At 41.7% G+C, this 24,833-nt stretch overlaps 2 protein-coding genes across 6 annotated transcripts; both read right to left on the bottom strand.

The window, feature by feature from the left end:
* Positions 1–7: 7 nt before the first annotated feature.
* plp1b (proteolipid protein 1b) lies at positions 8–3,302 on the bottom strand. Its single transcript, XM_084564350.1, has 7 exons — positions 2,951–3,302; positions 2,380–2,566; positions 2,133–2,289; positions 1,745–1,922; positions 1,399–1,472; positions 1,124–1,189; positions 8–208 (listed from the first exon to the last, which is right to left on the bottom strand). The coding sequence occupies exons 1-7, from the start codon at positions 2,988–2,990 to the stop codon at positions 137–139; spliced, it is 774 nt and encodes a 257-aa protein (XP_084420476.1). The 5' UTR covers positions 2,991–3,302; the 3' UTR covers positions 8–136.
* Positions 3,303–10,157: 6,855 nt separating this feature from the next.
* LOC311502381 (neuroligin-3-like) lies at positions 10,158–20,098 on the bottom strand. 5 transcript variants are annotated; one of them, XM_084564579.1, is made up of 6 exons: positions 19,573–20,098; positions 17,804–17,863; positions 16,865–17,014; positions 15,850–16,035; positions 13,238–14,027; positions 10,158–11,414 (listed from the first exon to the last, which is right to left on the bottom strand). In XM_084564579.1, exons 1-6 carry the CDS (start codon positions 20,051–20,053, stop codon positions 10,616–10,618), a joined length of 2,466 nt encoding a protein of 821 aa, XP_084420705.1. In that variant the 5' UTR covers positions 20,054–20,098; the 3' UTR covers positions 10,158–10,615. The 5 variants fall into 5 exon arrangements, with proteins under 5 accessions (XP_084420705.1, XP_084420708.1, XP_084420706.1 ...); XM_084564582.1 differs by lacking the exon at positions 17,804–17,863; XM_084564580.1 differs by lacking the exon at positions 17,804–17,863 and having other exon boundaries at positions 16,865–17,048; positions 19,547–20,098.
* Between the last annotated feature and the right edge of the window lie 4,735 nt (positions 20,099–24,833).

Here is a 24,833-nt window from a genome sequence, read left to right on the forward strand (position 1 = left end):
AACGCGTCAAAGGAAATACTAGCAGGAGATCCAGGTCTGGAAGTTTCCACAGGATGCATATGAATCTAGTGTTGCATGTGTTGACTGTCCATCTCATAGCCAGAGGATGGGGTTGATCGGGATAAAGGTGTTAAACTTAGCGGATACCTTTGGTGCCCAGGAACCGCAACACTGCGTAGTTGTAGGTCGTGGGAACCAGATACAGAAACTGCAAAGGAAGACATTAATAGGTGTGGGAAGAATAGAGAAAGAAACATACAGCAAGTGGAGAAGTGATATCTATCCATGCATGCAAGTAGCTTTGGTTTGGTTGTACATGTTAGGTTAAAAAATCCATTAGTGAGGCTCTGCTCAACGCGAACAAAGATTGGAATTATGCTTGTGGTGCTCACAGCATTGAAAACAGACTTTGACAGTGTCCCTATTTACCCAAATAATACACTTACTTTGCCATGAACAGTGTTGGTGGGAATTTTGTTTTGGGAAATGCCTTAATTATGATCAAGCAACAATTTAGCTAATGCAAACAAGAACTGCAGTTCCTCGAATGGCCACTCGAGGCTAGTTTTAACAAACGTGTCAGTTACCATTGATCCCTGTGTTAAAATGCCTTAACAGCGGAAATAAACGTGATTACAGCCTTGTACACGGAACATCTTTAGCTAATACATTTTTAAACAGCTCGCCCATTTAGATTAAGTCAAAGCTGGAAGGGCTGCATAATTTAAGGCATAGTCACTTTTAATAACTGGTGGATGTCATCATAGACTGCCCACCTGCCTCAGTGCCACACATGCTCCATTTCTTTGAGCATTTTTGAATTGGTTGGAAATAGCTGGAGTCAGGCACTGGCAAAGGGTTGACTGCTCGAGTCACCACAATGAGCTTCAAAACTGCTCCTTAGGACTGCTATGGGTGATGTTGCAGAAGGTCTGTCCATCTCTGTATACGTTCAGTGATCACCATCAACAAAGTTTCATACCGTTTTCTCGTACAAGTGTGGCCAAATAACACCAAAACTATCTGGATAGCTTAAATATCACTGATTTAGATTAGATTTGGTTGGCAGTAATTACACTAGGAAGCTTAAATGTTCATAAAAAAACACAAAATATGTGCTCACCAGTGCTAAGAGAGTGATCCCAGCCCCTGCAAATGCAGCTATGTACAAGTCATAGGTGACGTAGAACTGTAAGAGGTAAGAAACATGTATAAGTTTATATCCGATTTAATCAGTCTTTTGTCTGAGTGTCATTCCAATATGAAAAAAATGTTCATTCACTCACACACAAACACATACGTCCAGCAATATTATGGAATAAAATTTATTTTGAGTGTGAAGATAATGTTAACGTGAAATACCAGACTGTAAAATGAATATCTGATGTATCTACTCACTTCACTGGTTTTGCAAATAGATGCCAAGGTCATTCCACAAGCCTTGCCTGGCATTGCATTCCAAGGAAGCAGACCTTAAATAAAGACATGACGTAAGTGAAGCGTCTCTTACCATTGCTGAATCATGATGAGCTATGACGCATTCAAGTTCCTGCATACACTCAGCATTATCAGTGGAAGAGCAGCGGAGAAATTAGGATAAAGGTGTAGTTATCGTCATTATTTCACAACTAATTCAACCATCGGCTGTGCAGGCACTCCCAAATGATTAATTCATTGCTTTCAAGGGCACATTAACATTTTCATCAGGGAGGACTTGCGGTCAGTCATTATAAGAACAACATACCATACTGCCTGGCGTCCATGCAAATCCAGCCGTGCTGATTAATGCTGGGGGTGGTTTCAGCGAGGATGTTGATGTTGTGGCAGGTCTGCTCCATGTTGAACAAGAAGAACACGGGGATAGCAGTGAAGGCAAACACCGCCAGCCAGATGAAGGCCAAGGTGTACGTCACAATGATAAACTGTTGAAATGAAAAGTGCAGCACGTAAGGTCACAAGGACTGAAGCGTAGACCCTCAGGTCTCAGTGGGATGATCAGCTATCAAACATAATTCTGCGTAGAAACTACAGAAACAAAGAGGACTTCACTGAGTCAAGGAGCTGAAACAAAACAGCATTCAGCGTCAATGACCTGACATCATCCCTCCCTCCTCCCCCACCCTAGTTCTCACCGTCAGGCTGAGGCAGCGGCCACACTGGGTACTCCTGAATTCGCCAAAGGTCTGCTTCACAGCACTTGTAGTGTAGAATCCCTCAGCCAGCAGCAGGATACCATAGAGGAAGAAAAATGACGCCAGACCATAGATCACGAACTGGAAGTATTTGATACTGGAATAATCACATTGACAAGTCAGTCACATAAGCAAATGAAACAATTCCTTTTAAAAAAAATTGAAAATGTGTAGATGAATCACTCACAAAGACGCCATGACTGCAAAATCCTGAACATTGCGGGCAAAGTAAGTCTCGACGAGGACTTCGGTTTGGGTCAGCGCTTCGTGCCCACATCCACAAAATAATGCCATGCCAGCATAGCACAGCAAGGTGGCCACCAGGGAGGGGTAGGGCACTGCCCCAATGCACCGGATACAGCAATCATAACAACCTGAGGGGGCATAATATATCAGCACACAGGCGGCACACACCGCACATATAACCACACAACACATCTATGCCACGGTGGGGGACCCTTTCACCCTGTGGGGGAGCTATGAAAAAGGCCGCGCTCTGTCTGCAAATCCATGAGCACACACCAAATCCCCATCAACAGTCAAGAAAGCCACAAAGAAAAAGAAAAAAAAATTAGTCAGCAGTGATAAATAAGAGTTCAAGCAGCGAGTCCCAATACAGCGTCCAAACAAAAGCAGACACCACTGAGTTCACAACAATCTCATGCACTTCGTCCAGTGTAAGCTGCGCAGTTGAAGCAGGTAGCAAATATCCAGGGTGTTAATAAATGCATTGCCAGAAATGACATAGAGGAAAGCACCTAAGGCTTTGCAAAGCCAAGGCTGCCTGACCGGAAACATTTGCTGCTTCTGATCCTGTACTCCACAACAAGAAAGATCCCTGTGCCAACCAGTGATGTACAGTGCTGCCTACAAGGTAAAGCTACTGTAAAACAAGCCTCTCTGCGCTGATTTCATCCGTATGTGAAAGCTCCTCTGCTTGTACCATCACCTCACAGCTCAGCCCTTACTAAATCTGGTCCAGCCCTCTTTCTCCGGTGGTTACAGGCGTCACCAGGCGACTGAGGGATGGTGGTGATGCATTGGCTTCAGGGGCCTGAAGAAAGAGCTTCTCTTTGTGGCTGCAGATACAATATCCTTTGTATTTGCCATGATCAGGGAGGAACAAAGGGCAGTGATGTCAAGCAAACAAAGACCATCGCGCCACAATACACACACACATAATGTAGTATGTGGTGGCGGAGGGGTCACCAGGACCGTCTCAGCACCGCTGGCAATGTCACTTCTCAGGCCATCCTCTATGCACAGCTGGCTGAGACTGGTACCATGGCACTGAGCGTCAATGCTGGCGGGGGTTGAGTTCAAGTGTTCAAAGAGTGGGTGGAGTCTCAATGAACAAGAACTGAAATTTGAATATCTGCACAACAACCACAACAACAACAACATCAACAACCCCTCTCAAAGTAGGAGTTTTGCCGATGCACATTGTGAAATCCGTACGTGCCTGATCTGCGTTTGCAAAATCTTCCTGACAGCTTCGCGTCCTGCTGGATTTTAGTTGGAAAGAAGAGAGGCTGCGAGTTAAATAAACTGCAACCAAAGTATAAATAGCAACAGCAGAAACACTGTTAGTCCCAAAAATGATAGCGCCTGCAGACGCCTACACTTCAGCTGTGCCCTGCTGCAGCAGTGGTTACAATGATGGAGTGATAACATAGCCTCCATTTGAATTCAGTGCAAAAGGCATCAACACATTCAAGGCACATGACAAACAATTAACCAAGACACCAAAGCTGTTAAAATGTGTTAAAGTGAGCTCACAAGTTGTTTGGAAGTGAGAAAAAAATTGGTAAGCAGAAGTTCTCTGGGTCCACGGTTCTCACGGAAATTGGCTAATTTATACCCACGACACATGTGGGAGTATCTGACCTCTTTCACATGAGTGACCTGGCATGGCCTCGGAAAGATTAGAGTTGCTGGCTATCTTTCTCAGCCACTCTGATTCCAGTCTAGTCTATGATTAAAAGAGGTTTGAGGAGGGAACAAGGACTTCTTTCTTTCCTGCAAACTAAAGTAATCCAGGCTGAGCTTGAGGATTTCTTTACAATCAAGTCTTGAAATCATCATGACATGTTAAGCTGTGTCTAATATTAGGAAAAAGGGCAATAGGTGAATCAATTGTAAATTTGGATAAATCAAAAACGCAGGATTAATTTGCAGCTAACCTTTCCCACAGTGCATGAAGCCAACACGATGTCAAAGGATAGAAAGGGCATATTAAAGGCAACATTAGTAAGTTATTGGAATTCTCTCTTTTTTTTCTTCAAATCACATTAATAACAAATGATAAGCGATATTAAAAATTCTGTGCACTCACCCATGTCCAGAAAGAAGTGCAGGGGTTATTGAAGTTTTGCTGGGTGGCTTTGTGACTGTGATATGAGGATATGAGAAGTTATTCCCCGCCACTCCTATATGAATCTGACTCGCGCTTTTGTCTCATCAACAATAGATAGACCACATCTCCCGGAGTCACATCTTAAAGTCACAAAGTCCCATTTCAGCTGCCAGTCATTATTTATGGAGCCACGGGTTCAGGACTGAGGACAGAGAGCGGGCCACAAATCCAAATATGAACTTTCTTCTTAGTTGTTGCTGCTTTTTATTCAATTTTGACTGTTCTGATTATTACTTCAGTTCTTTCTTTTATTACTCTCAACCATAGGCATTTTAGTAAAAATTATGGTATTTGTACAATTTGCACAGGATATAAGCCAGAATAAATTAACAAATAAATTCTATTTCAATAATTTCAATTTAAACTTAATATGTATTAATACTTATTCATTTCAAAATAACTCAACCATCCAGTGATTTTACCATGTTTTCATCTCGGACTTCTTCGTTTTATTGTGAAATGAATTCACTTTAAATACACTGTTGTCCATGAAGTTGGATTAAAATATATTTACCTCGTCTCATGAAATGGTTGTGACAATGTGATTCATATACTTAGGAATAAAAACAGAAATGTGTGTGAAAACTTAATTATTCCAACTTCATGGGCAACAGTGTAGTTCACCTGTCCACTCTTCACATCGTGTCTGCTCGCGCACAGCCCATGCCAGACGTACAGTAAGCAAGCAAGACGGATTATTTCCGGCGCAGTATGGTGAGAAACGTACAGAAAAATAAGAGGTATGCACAGACAAACGAGTAAAATAAATCAAAACTGGCTGACATTGATGAAGTTGACCAACAAGGGTGACATTGATGGTCGGGTCCAGCTGCTGCCCTCCTTCCCTCCCTCCCTCATGTTTGACCCAGTTGATGTCAAAGCTGGGATCACTACAAAGGAGCCAGTGTGGAGCAGGAGAAAACACCATGCTATCTTTTTCATTTTAGGGAGAAAGCCCTAATCCTGTTCTTATTTTCCATTTCAAGGCCACAATAAAAAAGTGGAGTTATTATCAAAATACATTTCTAATCATACATTTGTATTTAACTGGATTAAATTTAATGCGAATGCTGCCACTATTCCTTTTAAATTGGCAGACAGAACTTTGCAGGGTGCCAGGATTTGCTCAGACTGCTGCAGACACAGTGCCATCTTACCAAACTCATCGTGTCCCTTCAAAAAAAAAAAACAGAACGTCTGAGGGACTGATCTGTTGTTGAACATAAATTCACTTCTCCAAAGACGGCATGTTCAAAAATAATAGCCTGCTGAATTCTCAAATTGTTTGGTTTCCACTGTGTTGCCTATTATCTCTTTAAAGCCTGAGCAATTACAGATCAAGTAATTAGCATGTAGAAAGGATTAATGACGCTGGCTTTGTTTCGCTCAAAGTGAAGTGCAGAGGAATGATGCCTTTGAAATTCTCGGAGAGAAACCGTGCGAGGGAGACAGACGGGGAGCATTAATTAACCTCGGTGCTGCATGTGAATGGCTGTCAGCTTTACTTGTGAAATGTAAATAAGCAATAATGTTGACAATCAAAGCATCGGGATTAGGTAGGAGGACAAGTTTTAGACGCTTGCTCGCTTGGGTGACATGAAAAGAGAATATATAAATGCACTGTATTCCACAAAAACAGATGCAGACGGCAGTCAGGGATGCAAGGAGCTCAGAGGATAAATTATTGGGTAGCACTTAATAAGACTGCATTACAGTCACTGGTTAATGCATGAACTGATTTTAGACAAGTACAATACTGTCCAAGCTTTCAGTTAAGTTGCAAATCAGACATATTAGACTGCATACATGAGCCTATATATTTTGCACAATCCCATAATGGTACCTATATCGTCATCTGTATGTTGTAAAGCAATGTGAGTGTGCCATATATCATTATAACACATGCCACTCTGTCTCAGCCTGCAGTATGGAGGCCTATATGTGATGTGATGTGAAACAGTGATCTGTCTATGAGTCAAGTTCGTAATTGTTTGCAGTGTGATGGATACACACGGCAATATTTACGCTCTGAACATGGTAATATGCATGTGTTTAAACAGGGGAAGAGAAGGCCCTGTAAAAATATTTGCACCATCTCTTATCCCCGGTATTGTAATGCATGCCATGTTATCTTGTGTCAAAACGAGCAAACAGCCATCAAACAAACAAACGAGCACTTGGAGGACAAAAACACGTCAAGCTCAGTTAGAAGCGTGTTCAACGCCGATGACCTCCTGCGGTGAGGACCTGAATTATTTGCTTTACTGCATGATGAAAGTAAAGACGGATGGAGGTGTTCTCCAGCCTGGTGTTTATTTGGTCGTGCCTTTGATTGTCTTCCATGATAATCTCAGACTCTGCTGGCTGCCTGTTTGAAGCATGTCGGGCCTGCAACTGTCTGCAACTGCCACTGCGTTTATCATTTCAAAGATAAACCCTAAAACAACACCAAGGGAGGATGAGGTCTAGCATTTTGCACTCTGCCGCAATAACGATCAAGAGAAAAACACAGTGTAAGGAAGTGTAAGTAGTAGATATAGAATAAGGAAACGTGTAGTTATATTTCTAGGGAGGTGCACGTCAGGCTGTGGAGCTACTGCACACCTACAGGGTAGATCTGATACAGATACAATAAGGCTGTTGTGATGAATCCAATAAAGTTTCAGTGTGTATGGCTTAAAGGCATCTAGTGGTGAGGCTGCAGGCTTCAACCAACAGAATATCCATTACCACGTAAGACTGAGCAGTTTGCGGTTATATGAATCTTATTTTATGTTATGCATGTGACATATGTGAGAACCCACGGTGGCTGCTGAAAATGCAATAGGCCCTCTTTGGTTTGTCTGGTCTGAGCTACTGCAGAAAGAAGGCGTGAAACATGGTGGACCTGCTTCTTCTGTAGACGTGAACGGCTGATTCTATGTGAACATTCTATGTTCTCATTTTTGGGGCGAGTCTATGCTATTTCACTAAAACTAGATTCTTCTAAGTCACACTGAAACATTGCAGTTGAACAAAGGGTGATTTGGTTTATCTTTTGGATTATCAATTACGTTTTTTCATTTCTAAGAGGTGGACTACATACTCCTAAACTAAGTCTGACCTACATTTTCTAAAACAGCAGAATAGAAGTCCTTTGGTACAGCAGTGCTCTCCTAAAACATTAAAAATAACAGCAAATTAATGAAACAGCACCAGCAATCAGTTCAGATCAGTTTGTTTATGCAACTCATTTGCCAAGAGTTCAGTTAGTTTAAAGATTTGGATGATTTACTAGCATAATAGCCAAATACACTGCCTGACTAAAAAAAAAAAAGTCACCAGCAAAAAAAAAAAAAGGTCACACACTCTAATATTTCGTTGGACCGCCGTTAGCTTTGATTTGACGCATTCACTGTGGCATTGTTTTGATAAGCTTCTGCAATGTCACCAGATTTATTTCCATCCAGTGTTGCATTCATTATTCACCAAGATCTTGTATTAATGATGGGAGAGTCTGACCACTGGGCAAAGCCTTCTCCAGCACATCCCAAAGATTCTCAATGGGGTTAAGGTCTGGACTCTGTGGTGGCCAATCCATGTGTGAAAATGATGTCTCATGCTCCCTGAACCACTCTTTCACAACCCCATGAAGAAAAAATCAGGTAGTCAGCTGACCTCATTCTTTGGACACATAATGTTGCTGAACCTAGACCTGAGCAACTGCAGCAACCCCAGATCATAGCACTGCCCCCACAGGCTTGTACAGTAGGCACTAGGCATGATGGGTGCAACACTTCATCTGCCTCTCTTCTTACCCTGATGCCCCCATCACTCTGGAACAGGGTAAATCTGGACTCATCAAACCACATTGCTCCAGAGTCCAATCTTTATGCTCCCTAGCAAACTGAAGCCTTTTTTTCTGGCTAGCTTCACTGATTAGTTTTTTTCTTAAGGCTACACAGCTGTTCAGTCCCAATCCCTTGAGTTCCCTTCTCATTGTACGTGTGGAAATGCTCTTACTTTCACTATTAAACAGTTCTACTGTTGTTTTTCTTCAATTTGATTTCATAAACGTTGTGATCGCAGATCGCTCATCACGATCAATCAGGATTTTCTTCCGACCACATTTCTTCCTCAAAGACGATGGTTCCCCACTATCCTTCCAGTGTTTAATAATGTGTTGGACAGTTCTTAACCCAGTTTCTACAATCTCCTTAGATGTTTTCTCTGCTTGATGCATGCCAGTGATTTGACCCTTCTCAAACAGACTAACATCTTTTCCACGACCACGGGATGTGTCTTTAGACGTGGTTGTTTAAGAAATGAGAAGCTACTCATTGCATCAGTTGGGGTTAAATAACTTGTTGCCAGCTGAAAGATAATCACCCATGTAATTATCCAATAGGAGGCTCGTACCTACTTGCTTAGTTAAATCCAGGTGGTGATTTTTTTTTTTGGCCAGGCAATGTATAATAGTAAAATGCAATATGCTTCCTATTTGCAGAAGTGAGATCCAATGACTTCTTTAGTACTTCAAACCCCAAGATTTATGAGCTAGATCTCCAAACATTCTATCATATTTCTTTCCATAAACTTGCTCTAGTGTCAAAAACAACCCTAGACTTGCAAGCAGGTATGAGCTCTCCGCCTCCTCCAACTCTAAAGTTATTCCTTTAACTGAGGACTACGCGCCACATGATTTAAGGACACAATACAGCCTACAGTCTAAAAGATCCTTATGAAATGAGATAAAATTCCAATTTCTGACAGGACTCATCTTTAGTTCCAAAAATCTTTTAATAGCCATCTCATTTAGATTAAACAATGTTATGATAGTTTCAAAGAAAGCGGATCTCAGTGCTTGATGTCCATCATGTCCATTCAGAAGAGTGGGACCCCTGGTTATAACTAGATATGCACGGGGTCCAAACCATTTTGAGAAGGAGCAATAATCTGTAAGGTTCATAAAACTCCTTGTTAAATGTGAATACTTGAGTTGGTATACATACAATTACAATGTAATTACAGTCATCTTTCTGAAGTACCTTAACAGTATTCATAAACAAACGACAAATAAAATGTTGATCTAAATTTATTCTGTACAAACAAGGCAAGCCAAAAGAACCATGAGTTGGTTAGAGTAGGAAAACACATCTTACGCGACGCTCTTTTTATAGTAAAGCAGAAGTTATATTCCTACAATGTACGAAGCGAAAATCATAAGCACGAAAACAGAAAAGATAGCAAGGATACTGAAATAGACTACAATAGATTACACAACACTACATATGCAAAACTGAATGGTTAATCTCAAACAATGCCAAATTTACATTTTTGCACCGCAGTTTTCACCCATCCACACACTCACGCGCCCCAACAAAGCCACACACGGGTGCTATATTTTGCACTACCAGACAGAAACATTTTGGATAAATTTGACATTTTTTTTACCACGTGTGACCAGTAGTTGAGTACCACTTCAATCCATTGTTGTTATGATTCCACAGTAATTACTTATGTAAGCGATGTACAAGGCATTTGAAAATAATTACAGTAAAAATACATTTTCATTATAAGCAATGTACCATGAGAAATATGTATAAAATAGCTTGATAATAGTAATAATAATACTGCTTTTCTGCTTTTCCCCGATCTCATCTCTGTCCGCCGCGAGTTGTAATGTCACTTTGTTCCACGAGATCAAAATAGATATCACAGAGTAAGAAAAGGCTTCCCATACAAATCCAACTGTATAAACATTATACTTGCTAGGTAAGTTCCAAAAAAGCCAAAGTGTAAAATGAAATGCACTTTTTCTTTTTGACTGCCTTTGAAAATGATTATTATAAAATGACTTTGCAGTTAGACTTTCTATTATGAGAGAGCAAAGCCAGGATGTTGGCGGTTGCACACCTTTGGAAAAGACAGAACAAACATATTCAATCCTATTTAACCTACACATCCTAAATACAGCTTTACATTTTCCATGTTTTCTGTACGTCACATTTCTCTATCTCCTGCCAGGCTATACCCGTGTGGTAGAGTGGGTGCTGGGAAGGCCTGCAGAGCTGTAACCAGCAGGGAAGGTGCTGTATGGACTCATGTTGGAGAGGCCCATTAGGGAGTTAGGGATCATGGTGATGTTGTTGGGGGTCATCAGAGGGATGTCGTCAGGGGAGCGGCGTTGACCAAGTGAGTAGTCCATGCTGGGCGAGACATGAAGAGGATTGTGTAGGGCCTCACACTGGTTCCTTTGCTGGTTCGACAGGGTCTCATCTACTGTGGTGGTGTGGCCTGCATTGTTACCTTTGCTTTCACGCTGGGGACTCGGCTGCTGGGACGTGTCCTGGCGACTGCGCTTGTCCTTGCGGTAGTACAGGGCAGCGAAGGCCAGGACGTTGAGGAAGAGCAATGACGCCCCCACAGCAATAGTGACGCTGAGCTCTGTGGAGTAATCTCTGGGGTTCGGCATGATCAGAGGACCCATCTCTCTTCCCCCTTCCCCGTCGCTGTGGGCAGTGGATACAGGAGGCCGTCCGGTGCTGCCAGACCTCTTACCATTAGACTGGGTGGGATCCAGTGGGGTAACCTTGGTGGTGGTGGAGGAGTAATGGAACATGTCATGGAGGTTGTAGAGATGGGGCACCAGGTGTTTCCAGAAGGCCACTTTGGTGGCGCGGTAGTGGTCACGGATACGGGGCTTCAGGCCAATGTGCAAGTACAACTGGTCATAGGGGTCGTACTTAGACCAGGCTACCTCCTCAAAGCGGTTGGCCTTGGTGTGGATGAACTTGGTGTCCTGTGGCACCGGTTTGTTGGGATCCCTGTGGACACAGCACAGAATATTTTGATCATAAAAGAGTGCGTTGGAAAGCTAAATGAAAGATTTAGACCTGGATTCAATTCAACACATCAACTTCCAGCACAATCCCTGTAAATGAAATGATTTTATTTATTGATGCTGATGTAATGAACATTAGTTAGATTTACTACATTCTTACCACATTACTACATTAATGCTGTGTTTATGGTGTCAACCATGTTACTCAAATGAAGGTGCTATAAATATAATGCAGACGTTCCAGCTCCACAAGGAAACAGAAGGGTTTCAATTGTAATCCAGAAAAGGGGAGGAACAAACTAAAATAGGTCAACAGAATGTAATATCACCAAGTCTCCTCAAGAGCTCAGCATTCCCTCATCCCTACACACTGAAACAGCAGCCTACAGTAACCTACAGTGCTGTGTGCTCGCCTGCTGCTACAGTCATCATTCACAAGGATTCATTGCAGCCGTGCATTCAGTATGCAGGAAGACTAGAGCAATGCAGCAGAGGCGTCTTCCACCACCGTGCAGCCCAGTTAGGAGTCTCTTATCTTCAAAAAACACCCATCAAAACCTTGTCCTCTCTATGACAAATCACAAAACCTGCTGTCACTCTGTTGCATTTCCACATCTTGCTTTTCCGCCGCTGAGTCAGACTAGTGTAATTTCAGGTCAATGTCAGACCAAAGCTTGTCTTGGATAATAAAAATTAGAAACTAAGATGAAACAGTCTCTTGTCATCCAAAACACATTTATCACAGGTAAGAAAGGAATCCTATGGATGGATAAGTACACAGAAGATTTTAATGTCCAATTAAAATCATTGTAAATTCTAAACCGCCAGAAAACTAATGTAATACTTCATCTCTGTTTAACAGCCAATATATGCAATGCCTTTGATCCCAGTTTGTCATACGCTTTGTGTGTGTACGCGGTATAATGTTGTTGCTCCTACTTGAAATTACAACTTACAGTAAGGTCGACTTAGGTTTATAGAGTCATCATAGCAGCCTCTTCAAAATTTCTCGTCAACATAACCTCTTTGTTAAACAGTGAGCAACTGCTTTAAACATTTATGTGGATTAAACTGTAAATCTTAAGACCACCTTTAGGAAATCTGCCCAAAGTGATGAAATTTTGTTATGTGTACTAGAAGAGCTTTTTAAAAAATCTAAACACGATGCTGGCTCTTTTATATATATAAAAAAAGAGACACAGCCTGGCATATGAAAGGACCCAGGTCTAATTAGATGATGTGTACAGAATATACTTAAGTTTGACACTTTATGCAACTCTATACTGGAACATTGCATGATTTTTTTTAGTATTGGGCATTATGCATGCAGTGAAGACCAGTGCATATATATGCCTGAAGAATTAAGCAGTTTTCCTCTTTCCTCCTCATTTAGCAAGGGAAAGCAGACCTAACTTTAATTTGTGTCAGTATACAGATTTCAGATGTTAAAGGAATTCATATGAACCGATAAAAGCCAAAGCAGAGTTTTTCATGTGTGAGTTCTTGTGAACTAACAAAGGAAAGGAGATAAGGCTGGAAGACATGGCAGTGGGAGTTCAGGCTGCACTTAATTAGGAGGCACTCCTTAATCCTACAGTCCTTTAATCATTGTGATAAAGGATGTGTAAATGTAGCCGAAGCTAGAGGTTGAACATCTTAACACTAATAAGGGCTGTGTGGTCAGTTATGTTATACACCAATGTGCCAACCACTAATGCAATGCAGGAATATAGAAAGAGAGTGGAATGCATTGCAACAATGTACAGATAAATCATATTTATGAAGACTCGATTTGCTGTTACTCACCCACTCTTTGCAAAGTTGGTCCAGTAAGTCATAACCACAGCGCTGAGCATGATGTCATTCCTGGAGAAGTTACAGGGGAACAGATCAGTCGGGCCCACCATTGGGATGCCAAATACATAAGGCACCTCGTCTCCGTGCGCTGAGTCGGACCACACCGGCTTCATAAGGCTCTGGCAGTGGTGGTAGAAGGCGTAGAAGTACGTGGGTGAGCCGTATCGGGCATGTAGGTCGGCCGTCACCACTGAAGGCTCCACCCATTGGTGGTCAGTGAAGAGGGCCACCAGGGTCTTCCTCCTGGTCTCTGGGTTGTCCTTGTCAGCCCAGTCTGTGTACATGAATTTAATTGTCTCCCTCAGCGTGTCCTTCCCTTCTGGGTAGCCGTACAAACTGTCCACAAAGTCTGACACAGCAAAGTCAAAGTCGCTGCCAGAAACGCCGTCCTCCAGATCCATCACGTTCTCCACGAAGCGCAGCCCCTCGCCCTGATTCACACCCAGCATTATGTCATAGTTAAGGAACTCGCCCTGCTCCATCAGGATCTCAGGGTCATCTGGGATGACGTCTCCGTCAATGACAGGGCCGAAAGCCACGCGGTATCTGGCCGCCTGGATGTCTTGCTCGACCAGCTCCTTAGCGCTCTTCTTCTGCAGGCAAGAGACCATGTCCACTGTGTCCAGCACATTGCAGCCAACCCTTTCAGCAAGCATGCGAGTGTACTTCACTGGTTGGTAGTTGACAGCCCAGCTGGACAGTGCTGAACCACTTTGAATGATTGCTCTGTGGAACAGACCTTGGAACACAAAATTCAGGAGAAAAAGAAATGGAACAAAGAGCGGTTAACCCAGTAAATCATAATTACCTGCCTTCTGATCTGCAAAAGCTTACTTTACATTTATTTCTATACACAATAAAATCCAGCCCTTGTTGCAACACAAAAATTAGACAAAAGCAACCAAGGACACATACAACGTTTGATTACAAGTCAGGGAGATGTGGCAGTACAAAGGAAGATAAGGCCAGACAGCTGAGCTGAAAGGAAGTTGCTCAGTAAAGCAGCTGGTCAAAGAAATGAACCGGTAATAGGATGTGGGCTCCATTTGTGGTTAATAAAATGATAAAAAAAAAAAAAAAGCTTGCTTTTCTGTGCTGATCCTCTTATTTGTTTCATGTGGTGACTTCTCTATGCAGATGACAGTGAATACATGTCAAAATAATGATCAATTTGCAGAATTGTTTCAGCGAGGAGGTCTCTAGCTTTCCTTACACAAGTTTCCACACACGCACCGTAATTGTGGAATCGTTAATACTGTGTGTCTAACAAGCTGTGCAGCTCACAGATAGACTGCTGATGCCAAGTGTGCGGCGGAGGGTGTGGGCAGAGAGCTGAATATGCAGTAACCCTGATCCTTCAATGTTGATACAGTAAACACGCTGCTCTGTTGAATTGTTTATATGCAGTGCGTCACCTCTGTCTCTGGGGATTTTGTATCTACCACCTTAAAATGACAAGTGATATGTATCAACTCAAAAAGAAATCTCTGCTGAGGTTAAGGCATAGCAGTTGCTGGAAAAAAGGGTGCAGGGACAGTGTCACTTTCTCCTTCCTTTGCTGTCATTTATTTCAATTTTTTTGGGGGGCAGCAGCTAGCTAGTCTACTTCAAAGACAGCCGGAGGTCTTTGTGCATTTGCTGCAGCCAAGCTAGGCCATCCAATACAAACCTCACAAAGGACAGCTGCCGCAGTCTATCTGGCATTGATGAAAACACACAGTTTCTGCCCTCCCTGTGATTTTGTCCAGCATCAATGGGAGAACCAGGCAATAATTCCACAGGGATAAGAGGCTCAGTTCTGAATAGACCGCCCATATTGAAATACACATCTTTGGTTCTTGTAAGGAGCTTTGGAGAAGAATTCATGTGACATGTTTTTATGTTAACTATGTTCCTTTTCAGTGGATAGATACTGGATTCCTTCCTTTCATTCCTGGGTAATGTATCCTCACTATATACATATAAACAATCATTTAAAAAAAACAATGTTACAACTCTTAGTAAATGTATGGATTGACTGCAATTTTTAAGTACAGTATGACCAATACATCTGTGGGAAATTATTTTTGACTGAAAATATTTTAACAATTGGACCTTTTACCATGTTAGTTGCTCAAGGACCAGTACCCCCATGTCACAGGTATCTTTGGACAATGCAGGTAGGTAAACAAAGGCTAACAAATCCGATGCAGCCATGGCAAAAACGGATTGTCACAGGTGAACCTGACGACATGCTGAGAACTTTATAATGTCAGTGGGCTTCTTTAAGAGCTTCACATTTTAAGAGGCAGAGCTTTTAGTGTGATTAGATTGAGGGGAACAAAAGCAATCACTTACTTAACAAATACCCCTTTTAACCTACTGCCATAACATAACAATTCATTTCCCTGCCCGCCAGGCTACTCTAAAAGACTAAAAATCACTTTTCAGAAATTATTAATTAAAAAATACATTTTACATGTTAGATTCAACAACACTGTATTTCCATTATCGCTTTAATTACTACCTAAAATATATGAGGAAATGCAGCAATCAGATCAAAGTCAGAGGTAAGGTCTTACCCTCAGAGTGGTGGGACAGTGTTAACAGACTGACGCAGGAAGCTCCAATTCCAGATCCAAAAACCGTGATGCGACCCGGGTCTCCTCCGAAGTAACCAATGTTTTTACTTATCCAGCGAAGGGCTTGAATCTGGTCCAGGAGTCCATAGTTTCCTTTTGCTGCCTGGTCACCAGTACTGAGGAAACCTGATGTGTACAGAAACACAACCGTGCTGAAGTTATAGCTCCGCAGTGTACATCTCGGCTTTGGTCGGTAGAACCGCAGGGGATCTGAATGATCCTCAGGTGTAAATATACCTTTGCTCTCTCCCACTGCGTTTCACAACTTAAGTCAACTCCTTGTAATAAGTCTCCAAGCAGCAGATACACTCGAAGACTGATGGGGGCTCTGCTCGTCAAATCTGACTGCTCTCCTCACAACAGTGACATTAGATAACAAGCAAAGATAAACAGTGTTTCTTAAACTGAATATCATAAAAGTGCACCAAGGTCATCTGTGCTCCTACAGTTGATTCTATTACAAATTCCTTTGTCTCGTCTCATCTAAACGTCGCAGTGTTTTCAATGTTGAACAAAAAACTCTTGACCTTGTGAATCTCACTGAATGTTGCATCCCTCCATACAGTATTTAAATTATTTTATTTTCAAGGATGGCAAAAGCTGATAATCGCGTACAGATTAGATAAACCCATCAGAAGGAAGATAAATTGTGTTTTCAGAAGGGGTATAAAATGGAGTGCAACAAGGACAAGGCATGATAAGCATTTGCCTCGCTTTGTCTCTGAAGACCGCATTTGTATGCAAATCAAGCTATGACATGCTACCAAGATCTTGTTGTTTTGTACTGTTTTTCTACATTTTTCTCTCATGTCTCTACTTCTTTTTATAGGCTAATAGCAGCCACACAAGTGGGGAATTAACAACCATTATGATATGATTCTCTTAGATCAAACAGGGTTAAACACCCCCTTTTGAAACGCAATTAAACGTTACAGCACAGAGACGCTGTCCTCACCTAATATTCCGATTCTGTAGTTGAGCGTGACGACAACAACGTTCCCATAGCTGGCCAAAACACTGCCATCCATCATGTTCCCAGTGCCCTCCATATAGGAGCCTCCGTGGATGTAGACCATCACTGGCCGTGCTTCAGAGTCCCTTATATCTGCAAAATCAACACGCACACACACACACACATGCTGAGCAAACAAAAGCATGGGCAACAGTAATGTGGTGGAGAATATAGCACTGTTAGTAAAATGCCACATCCCAACAGTTCTGTATGAGGTATGGGAAAAGATTGCTTAGAAAATGTGCTTAGAAGCAAGCCAGCGTGGAAAGCCTGTAGTTTGGAAGCCGTAATGATAATCAGAGAGTGTGCTCTGCTCTATATCTAAAATACTCTGGATTTCATAAAGATGGGAATAAAACATATTGATTTAACTTTGATCCAGTGGGGAAGGAAATTCTGTAATGGCCACACTTTATAGAAAGTTTATAAAATGCATGTGCAAGCATAAATACATGTTTTAGAATAGAGAGTAGGTTTGAACTGGAAAGTACCATACTACACAGTGCTCTTGCAGCTATGGGCTAAAATAGAAACAGAGCTCTTTTTTTATAGAAACAGAAAATCCATATTTCATGTTTTGGGACCAATTTATTATATTGACTAATGACTGTCCTTAGAAGGAGTGTAAGACAGATAACTAGATAACACAATCTCTGGATCAATGTGCATGGCAATAGAGATGTAGCACTTACTGAAAGGAGTGCTCGATTCAAGACATGGGATGCGGTAACAGCAAACTTATGTAACCATAAGCCAGATAACATTTTTTTTTCTTATTCCGCTCAAACTAAAAGAACCCCCGCAGGAAAGTGAAAAGTAAGGATTGTATGATCTTGAAACAAAAAGAATCCATGCATCAAGACTTTGAGCTTTTAAAAATACCTTCAGATATATGAGTCTCGGCATGTGAGAAAGCTGCCCCCTTTTTCTTGTGTTGGCTCCCTGGGATTCACATGAGGAAAAGAAAAAGAAGTAAAGATTTCAAAATAGCATGGGCGACTGTGGATCTTATTTAATATCGAATTAAAGTGTCAGAATCTGGAGGAAAAAGGTCCAGAAGTTCTCTTTTGCAAAAGCTAGTTTGAGTTTATGTAGAATAGTTAGGAGATACATGACAGAGCTGCTTTATGACGGTCACAAAATTCTAATTTAAATAGTTAAACAAGTGTTTCTTGTTAGATATTTATGAAGAATGGCACTTTGTGTATATGTCCACACACATTGTTACGTTTGAATGCGTTAATAACTGTGACTGGAGTCTTTGTTAATATCATCTGTCTCTACAGTTACATATTTACACAATCTGTTGTGTAAATTGTTTGGGTAAGCCACTGCAGGGTACTCACAGGGAAACAGGAGGTATATGATTTAGTAATTAATAATTAATCAACTCTGGCATCAGTGGGACATTGAGCCATACAAATAAATATTAAGTAGTGCAAATTTTAGAGACACACTCTTTAATTTGACACGACAAAAAACAAACAAAAAAAAACAAACACACACACTCACAAATGGAGATAACTACAAAACAAGAACACATAATAATGTCAGAGAATGCCCTAGGTGCCTTTTAAATAAACAGTGACAATGTCAGAGGAACTACAAATGTATAGAATAAAAGGCTTTTGTTACTTCCTCTGACATAAATATGGAAATGTAATTAACCTGTTTGTGTGCCAGGTGAGGAGGCCTATAGGCAGCACTGAGGCGATGGGCTTTATAAAATGAGCTGCACCATTTTGGACTGCTACCTCTCAGGCAGGCTGTTTATCTGTTGTTGCTATGCTACCATTGAAAAGCCAGTTGAAGAGTGGTGTGTTACCTACATAAGCCGAGCATGGCTCAACTTTGAATGCTGAATGTTTTGCATTACTCCGGAGGCTGCATATTCTCGGAAACCATGTTTAATTGGCACATTGAAGGTTCCTGAATGAGAGAAATCTGTTTGTCAACACAAGATTTAGAGAACACACGGCATTACCGTGGTTTTACATCGCTCTGCTAATCTACAGATTCACAGCAGGCACACAGAGCGTTCCCTTGCTGGTTCATTTCACAGTTCTATTAGTTACAAAAATAGGCAAGGATTCAGCATGCGATAGACAGTTGACTTCTGTACCTCTCTAATTGGCCCCCAACAGACACACTGTCTGAACAAAGCAGTGATTCTGTAATATAAAGAATTTTTTAACAAAACCAGCTTTACTGGGTTTTCCAAGTAATCTACATGATTGCTTTTGGTGCTCAGTGGTGACAGGAAAGTATGATAGTATCATCATTTTAAAAGCTGAAAGATATGGCTTAGTTTGGGGGAACCAACACTTGAACAACCTGAATGTCACCTCAGCAATATTTCACTGGGAAAACCAGCATACACCTCGGTACATTTATTTTTACATGTGCCTCTATGTGTATCTAAACAAAAGATCAATTCAGTGGCACTGGGGAAAAATCTCCCGTTGCCATAGCCACCAAATAATGCGCAGGATGTCAGAGAACAATGACGTTGCTTTGGATGGTAAATCAGCCTTTGGTGGCAGCAATGACATGAGCATTGGTCGCACGCATGATTTATGATGATCACACGACGACGATAACAGTGATCAATGGACATGGAAAGTCATTGCCATCTGCTTTAGTGCACTCACCATCCTCTGTCGGAGTGTAGATGTTTAGATATAAACAGTCCTCGCTCTGATCTTGAATGTATGTGGCGACCGTGTCCAGGTTATAGGTGAACCATATTGGCATCATGATCTCTGGCACGGTATTGTGGATGTTCTGTGGGCACACAGGCATGAAGTGGGTGGCATTCTTGACACCCGACCAAGAGGAGGGCTGCTCGGGGGGCATGAAGCGCTTCTCGCCCACAGGCGGAGCAGCATAGGGGACCCCGAGATACTGATCAACGGGTCTGAGGACCTCACTGGGCACGGGTACCCTGAGCCCTCGCAGTTTCCCGAACTGAGTCGTCACGGTTGGGTAGAACTTCTGGCTTGTCGCCTTGGTCAACGACCAGCAGGAACATAATATCCACCAAAGAAGAGCACAGTGGGTGATGGTTGCAGTCCCTTGCTGATGCAGCAGGTGTGCAGGCAACAGATGGTCTCTGAATGTAGCCAGCCACATGGTCTGGGCAAGACAGTGCCGCTGCACGACACAAATGCGCACTGTAGTGTCTGTTCAATACCTTTCCGCTGACCCTGTCAAACAGGCATCACTCACAGCGCCTTGAGATCCAGCAGTTATCAAATCCAAATACACCTCAGCCAGATATGGACCGCCCCCACTTCCACTTTTCATTGCAGGGTATACAGATCTGAAAACAAGACGAGTTGAAAAATGAGACCAGGAAGCGACAAGATATGTGAAAACTGTCAAAAACGTCTGCAGAACATTTGAAAAAAAGAAAAGCATTACATTCTTCCAGTAACTCAAGTTCTGGATTCACATTTTAACATTAGCTGCTGATAATCTATGGGGACAAATTAATGCTTGTACATGAACAAATCACTGAATACTGATCTTTATGTATCAGTGGGGGAGGAATCTGAAAAACCCATCTGCTCTGATGCTGGAGTGACACCGCGAATGCATCTCGGCATTAAAGGTGTTAAACATCCCTTTGCTTATGTAAAAGCAACAAAGTAAACAGCAAAGAAATGCACATCATTAACATCAGCAAGATTAAAACGACCAACTCACTCACGAAATAAATATCTCAGACTTGATTGTGATGTTTCAGTATATTCAAAAACACCACATAATAAATAAAGAATCTTCGTATCTTTTTGTGGCTTTCGGTACATCTGAGCAACACTGTCAGCGACTGACACGAAGATGCAAAACGGAAGTGTTAAATGTTTCCAGAACGAGCATGTCTGATGGAACCACACTCTCACAAAACCCACCACATAGAGGATTTACAGGCTAATGGGAAGACTCGAAGAGGGCTTATATTTGAGTTCAAATGAAAAGCATCCTTTTGCAGTTTTTAGGGTGAGTTTGATTTGTTTGTTTGCCTACCTTTGCTGCAATTTTACCTTCTGTCAGCACACAGAACTGGTTAGTCATGGAAAATAAAGATTGAGGTATTTTATTCAGCTTCTATGTACTGAACTGTTTTCAAATTCTACTAAAAACACTACTTCTTTCAGTGCTTTAAAATATAGCTGCTTGTGTGCATATTAGACACAGTGGAATCCATAAATTAAATCCTGATGATTCTACATCGAGTGGAAGAATAACTGATTTGGGGATCTGTGCTCTTGATGCAAAGATGCAAAAATTTTGCAAATTTTGGGTTTCCTTACCCAAATCCAGTCAGCAGAGCATCTGCGCAATGATAGGTGATAACTAGTCACTGGGTTGTCGGTGCACATGCTTGAGTAAACAGGAGAATACACAGTGACAGTTCCAGCTACAGCATCCCTTCTAGGTCCTTATAGTCTAGGTTAGCTCCACATGAGATTCTCACTGGCTCGTCAATGAACAAAGCAAAAACAAGCTTGTTAACTTAATCAGATTTATTGATGAGTACTGCCCCAAGCTTTGCGAAAGGCTGCGGCTAAACAGCTGCAGTTTTACAACGATGAACCTATCTATTAGGAAAGCGGACGACTTCTTCCTACTAATATGAGAAATCACCTAATGTGGTGCACTGGCTTTTCTCTTTCTCTCCTATTTTCTTTACACTAGTAGGAACGTCAGCACCAATGAAGGTTCTATCCTTCGCATGTGTGGCGTATCCCCTAATATGAACATCATTACAGTTAACCTACTCTCAAGCAACGAGACAAATCAGATCAGTTCTGTTCTCACACCAGAGGTTTGTTGGAGAAATATTGTACATCTTTTCCCCAGGCCAGCTTTGTCTTTATTAATTAACAGTTATGAATGCTTCCCTTCGCCAAAGAAAAAGAGACAAGACTTATCCTATCCCCTATCTAATACATGACAATGATGTACAGCTCCCGAGACATTAAAATGGAGAAGACAGAGAACCTGATTTTTTTTCTCTGTAGATCGGGGCACGTCTTCTTGTTGGAGAGTGACACAGATAATAAATCATTTGGATCCATTTGGAGGTGAAAACCAGTCTCTGTTCAGAAATTCTGCAGTAAAATCACCTTCAATTATGAAATGTGCAGTAACAGGCTGTAGAGTCAGACTTGGTCAGTTGACTCTAGTTTAATAAGCATAGAAAGGCTGCTGTACTGTAGATCAAAGGGATAATATGCATGACATTAGTCTCAATTGATTTGCATGTCATCAAACATTTTATTTAATGAGCGGAGCAAAGCTAAGGTAGATTCTTTACGAGATTTACCTAAAACAATTTTTTTCTTGCTTGTTTGTTTTACTGAACAGGGATAGGATAGGGACATTTTATTTTTTCCAACTTCTCTTGTTTTTCGACGGGACAGATGTGGATAAAAGCTTTATAGCTTACACCAAATGGGATGTGTAATAAAAGTGAGCCATCACTCAGTCAAGTTAGTTACACTGCAAGTTATTGGGCAATTTAGACTGGCAACATGCCCAGAACATAGTAAAGTGATATGTCCAAATTCTGAATATTTTACTCTAATGGACTTTTTTTTGCACCATCCAGGTGTTTTTACACCACAGTAGAGGTTTGAGTGAAAATGCTCTCCTGTGTTTCTTGCCATTAAAATACTTCCATTTGACCGGCTTGATCCCAGTCACAGACCTATTAGGATGATTGCTGCAATCATGTTTCTTTCCCACCAATACTATCTCTACACCTACATCATTAACAGGCACACAATTCAACACCAATTCAGCACTAATAAAAATCTCTGGGACAAGTCTCATCGATTGGGCTCTGGTAGCCTGGGGGCCCTTGACATGAAAGCATTTGAGAGGGAGCCTAGTATGTCAGACAGCAGTACTGGGCTCCCAATGCCCTTGTAATTCGACTGGTGTGGATCAAACCGTTTCAGTGGATTTCCCAAATCCCCCTAATTTAGCACTGCGATAAAGAGGAGCAGGGATTGGTGTAGGGGAGAAAAAACAGCATCCACAGAACATGTAGGTAGCACTCAACGTAATGATTAGTGCTTTATAAATTAATGCATGGATCCAGACCCACTGAGAAAACCAAGCCACAGCCCACGTAGCATCGACAAACTGCTGTAGTGTGTATGTGTGTGTGTGCTGCCTCACGTTGTGACTGAGAAGCTTGTTTAATCTAGGTCTAGGACGGTATAATATTGGATAAAACAGGGGAAAAAACGTCGAGGCAATACATCCTCCAACACAGAACATCGCTGAGCAGTAGCTTTGAATGAAACTGTAAACCTTTATGTCTGTGATCAGCCTGAACAAAGATTCGTCCCATGGACAAAAAAAAAAACAACAGAATCATTAGGTTAACTCACCTGCTTTTACAGAAGCACAAACGCGCTCCATCTCGAGATATCCTCCATACCATTCCCGTCAGTTTCGCTAAAAGACAACGGTCTGTGTATGTGTGCGTGCGTCAGCGTGGATTATTTCCCCCGGTTTCGGTATCAAACACACAGATCTTTACTCTTATCTCCTGCTTCGCACAGTCCGTGTGCTTTGCGCATTCACGACGCCAAGGTCAGGAGCGCCAACGGTTTTAATGGAGCGCCCACCATAGAGATCTCTGTACGGCGCCCACTGCCAGCGCGTTACTAGGCAACCACCGGGATACGCCAGTGCATTACATCCACCGTCCAAAACCCGACTGAATCCCAATTTAGAAACCATTAACCAACCACCTTAACCTCGGACAGCACTCGTTTACGCACACGGTTTGTGTAGGGGCGAAACCCACATTTGACCACATTAAAAAAGTGAGGCTATTAAATATGTGAGCCTGCATGCAGAAAAGCTGTGCATTTGATATTTCTATAAGCATTTTTAGCAAACTGTGATATCAGTAAAGGGGGTTTGGATAAAAAATAACAATAAATCCAACAATTTCCCGATTGGCTTTCTAATATATTTTATATTTGATTCAGAGCATTGTCTAATCAATGTGAAATTATCAACCAAACCTCTGTTTTCTCATCAATATGGCATGAGCATGTCTAAAAAAACACTACTGAAGACCCTTGCAAAAACCACTATGAAAACTAGTGCAGGACAAAGAATAGAAAGTCGCCTCTCTCTTTATGACACACAAAATCAAAAACTAATTTCTGTGCTTTCTGCCAACTGTTATAGCTCTCCTCCCTGTAGCATGCCAGCTTTGTGTTTTTTTTTTTATTCATTTGATCTCTTTCTTTGTAGTGTTTTCTAAAGGTAACCTTTAAAAATATGGATCTCCTGCTGAAATCTGCCCCAACAATACACCACAAATCCACTAACATACAGCATGAGGTCCTGCATATGAGGCAAAGTCCACGCATTTGCTGACAGAGCAGAATTTTTCTCCATATATCCTCCTTTTTTTAATAATGCCCAGTGGCCACAGCTGTGATGCGCAGCGGATGGACTGTTTCTACAGTTCTTGGGAGAGAGAAACTGCCCACTTATATCCGTTTCAAACCGCGTTGGACGCAGTAACCGTGTGGCATGTGAAAAGTCCAACAGGTTTGTGTGCAAATTTAAGACATTTTAATTAAAGACACACTTTCCAGTGCAGATATTTGCAGTCATGGGCAGTTTCTCTGCATGAACTCCAAATGAAAGCTGAATCAGCTTGATTGGGGATAAAGATGAAACAACTTCTGTGGTTATGAGGATGCTAAGATACTAGTCCTTCAGAACACAAGAAATATGTTTGTTTTCATTTCTAATTGAAAGGTATGGATGTATACTTGACAGACAGATCAACTCAACTGTTTATAAAGGACTTTTGCCATGGCATCATAGGCTCAAAAAGAGAAAACTGTGCTAGTCTGACAGTTAGGTA

Source organism: Chelon labrosus (assembly GCF_963514085.1).
Source record: "Chelon labrosus genome assembly, chromosome: 17".
Classification (NCBI taxonomy): Eukaryota; Metazoa; Chordata; class Actinopteri; order Mugiliformes; family Mugilidae; genus Chelon; species Chelon labrosus.

Excerpts from the sequence above, each read along its gene's own strand:
- plp1b (XM_084564350.1), bottom strand. The coding sequence starts at position 2,990 with ATGTTTCCGGTCAGGCAGCCTTGGCTTTGCAAAGCCTTAG. Across the intron at positions 2,290-2,379 it reads TTTGCAGTCATGGCGTCTTT|TATCAAATACTTCCAGTTCG; the intron begins GTGAGTGATTCA and ends TGATTATTCCAG. Across the intron at positions 1,473-1,744 it reads CATGGACGCCAGGCAGTATG|GTCTGCTTCCTTGGAATGCA; the intron begins GTATGTTGTTCT and ends TCTTTATTTAAG.
- LOC311502381 (XM_084564578.1), bottom strand. The coding sequence starts at position 20,053 with ATGTGGCTGGCTACATTCAGAGACCATCTGTTGCCTGCACACCTGCTG. Across the intron at positions 16,036-16,864 it reads CTACAGAATCGGAATATTAG|GTTTCCTCAGTACTGGTGAC; the intron begins GTGAGGACAGCG and ends TGTACACATCAG. Across the intron at positions 14,028-15,849 it reads ACTGTCCCACCACTCTGAGG|GTCTGTTCCACAGAGCAATC; the intron begins GTAAGACCTTAC and ends TTGTGTTCCAAG.